Source organism: Notothenia coriiceps, unplaced genomic scaffold (genome assembly GCF_000735185.1).
Source record: "Notothenia coriiceps isolate Sejong01 unplaced genomic scaffold, NC01 NC01_scaffold00036550, whole genome shotgun sequence".
Lineage (NCBI taxonomy): Eukaryota > Metazoa > Chordata > Actinopteri > Perciformes > Nototheniidae > Notothenia > Notothenia coriiceps.
Window position 1 is genome coordinate 14,017 of NW_011369251.1, and position 2,458 is coordinate 16,474.

A 2,458-nucleotide genomic window follows, 5' to 3' on the forward strand; every position below is an offset into this window, starting at 1 on the left:
TTTGACGTTACGTCTCTGGCTAATCTGAGTGTCGCTATAGTGCAAACAAATACAAATCAAATGAAAACAATACAATAATAATAATAATAACACAACAATTCTGCCTAAATATTATTATCAATAAAATTATTAATATACTTACGGACAATAATAATTATAACATTAACATAGTAACAAAAGAAGGGTTTGGTTCCAGCAGCCGAGCCAACTTGTTTCTTTCAAGTATCTCTCAACACACACGCACACGCACACACACACACACACACACACACACACACACACACACACACACACACACACACACACACACACACACACACACACACACACACACACACACACATCACACTTCCAAAAAAACAATACAAAAAGAATCTTCTTCTGCTTTCCTTTTTTGACAGAAAGTAAACAAAGTAAAATAAGTAATACGTGAAACAAGTTGCATAGTTTTGAGATTTTTTTTTTGTTAGTAGTTTTTCAGGCACCTCGTCTCTCAAAGATCCGACAGGTGGAGCGGTGCTTGAACGTCTCAGCCACATAAATAAGCTCCTCCTCCTTTTGTAGCAAAAATATATTAGATATTCTTCTTTTTTTTCTTTTTTTTTTTTCTTTTCCGAAAGTGCCGTGGAGACGCTTTCTTTCTGAGTTCTGATGGACGGAGAGTTTTAATCCCAAAAAGCGTCTCAAGCGTCCGAAGTCTTTCCAACCCAGTTTAGATGTAACCACGTACAGCATCTCCAAAGTAAATAGCGTAAAATAGCGCTTTCTTTAATATTAAATCTGGTATCCTTTAATGTGTGCATTATGCAAAGGAACGTAATAAAAAAATGCACCAAAAGTACTCATTCCACTTATTTTGAAGACGAAATATCTGACTTTTCTGCCAATAACCCGCCCTGATCATTTAAATGTTTTATATAATTTTTAGATTTAGTTTGTTTTAGTTTTTAGCACCAGGAATTCCAAACTTAAATAAAAAATGCACCAAAAAATACAATTTAATCTGAATCTGATTGGTTAAAAAATGAATACTGGCTTCTGATTGGCCTAAAAAAACAAAGTCTTTATACATCCATAACGCAGTCGCTCAGAAGAAGGTTTTTAAATCTAAACTGGGTTTTCAAAAACAAAACAAAAATCCCCAGACCCCTCGTTCGGGGTCCGGATCCTCCAGAAAACTTATTTTTTAGTTTTTGAAAAGTCTACGAGCAGCCGCACTCCTCCACCACCATGTTCTGGATGTCCTTCTTGATGATCCTCTGCTCCTCGTTGTAGTAGAGCATGGACATGGCTCGTAAGCGCGTGGGCACGCAGCAGGACCTGAGGTTCTGGAACGGGCTGTAGCCTCTCATCCGGTAGTGGCTGATGACGGTGGAGTGGAAAGATAACGAGGATCCAGTGATGCTCGCTACGTGAATCGGACAATCTCCCTCGCAGTAGTTTGCCGTGTAAACTTGCGGCGCGATGATCCAATCGTTCCATCCGATGTCTTTGAAGTTCACGTGAAACTGCCTTTTGCAGCAAACTCGCACTTTCCCGTCGCATTCGAGCCCTCGTTTCTTTCGTCGCCTCGATTCCAGGTTATCCTCCGGGCGAATTACGGCCATCAGGAAGGGGCGATGGGATTGTTCTCGTTGGTTTGATCGACCCGAAACGAGGACTAAATTGGCACCGACTTCCGGACACAGAGGGCAGGACACTCGGAGATTTAGCGTTGATTCACCGTCGCTTTTAAGCAACACTGAAACCGCAGAGGAGACGGAGAAAGTGTGCCAGCCGCTGCGTCGAGTGTCCACGTTTTTCTCCGCCAGCAGGACGTCGTTCTGGCCGTTGTCTCGCTGCTGGAAGAGGCGGATGGAGACCTTCGCTCGGCTGCGGTTGGTTTTGGCGAGGCGGAGGAAGAGCCAGACGTTGGCCTCGTCCACCAGAGAGACGTCAGAACTGCCTTCTTTAGAGAGGACGAAGTTCACGGAGCCCGGAGAATCACCTGAGACACAGAGAGAGAGAGAGAGAGAGAGGGTCAGAGGTCAGGAAAAGTAGTATTCAACACTGATTCTACCTATTTTGAAGATGAAACTTATGGCTTTGTTGCAGGAAAACTTCCCGCCCTGCTCTTTAATACCATTTTTATATTTAGTTTGAGTTTTTAGCCCTGGGAAACCAAAGTGAAATGCAGAAAATGCACCAAAATAAATCTGACTCTTGGTGGTTTCTGATTGGCGAAATATATTCAAGTCGACAGTTTAACTTCTGGTCTGCATTAACTGCAAACAGCAGGTAACCATAGCAACGGCGGTGTAACCAACCTGACCACAAGTGTGTGTGTGAATTAACTCCAACACACACACACACACACACACACACACACACACACACACACACACACACACACACACACACACACACACTACTACGTAACTTACGTTACGTAAATAAGTAGTTATCGTACTTAACGTAA

The 2,458-nt window shown here is 42.7% G+C and overlaps 1 protein-coding gene across 1 annotated transcript in view; it reads right to left on the minus strand.

Annotated features, from left to right (window-relative positions):
- Positions 1 to 359: 359 nt before the first annotated feature.
- The window catches only part of inhbaa (inhibin subunit beta Aa), a 4,697-nt gene continuing 2,598 nt past the window's right edge, over positions 360 to 2,458 (minus strand). The window contains exon 2 of the mRNA XM_010792765.1: positions 360 to 1,987. Coding sequence (XP_010791067.1) covers positions 1,203 to 1,987 — 785 coding nt within the window. The 3' untranslated portion in view covers positions 360 to 1,202. The remainder of the gene's footprint in view (positions 1,988 to 2,458) is intronic.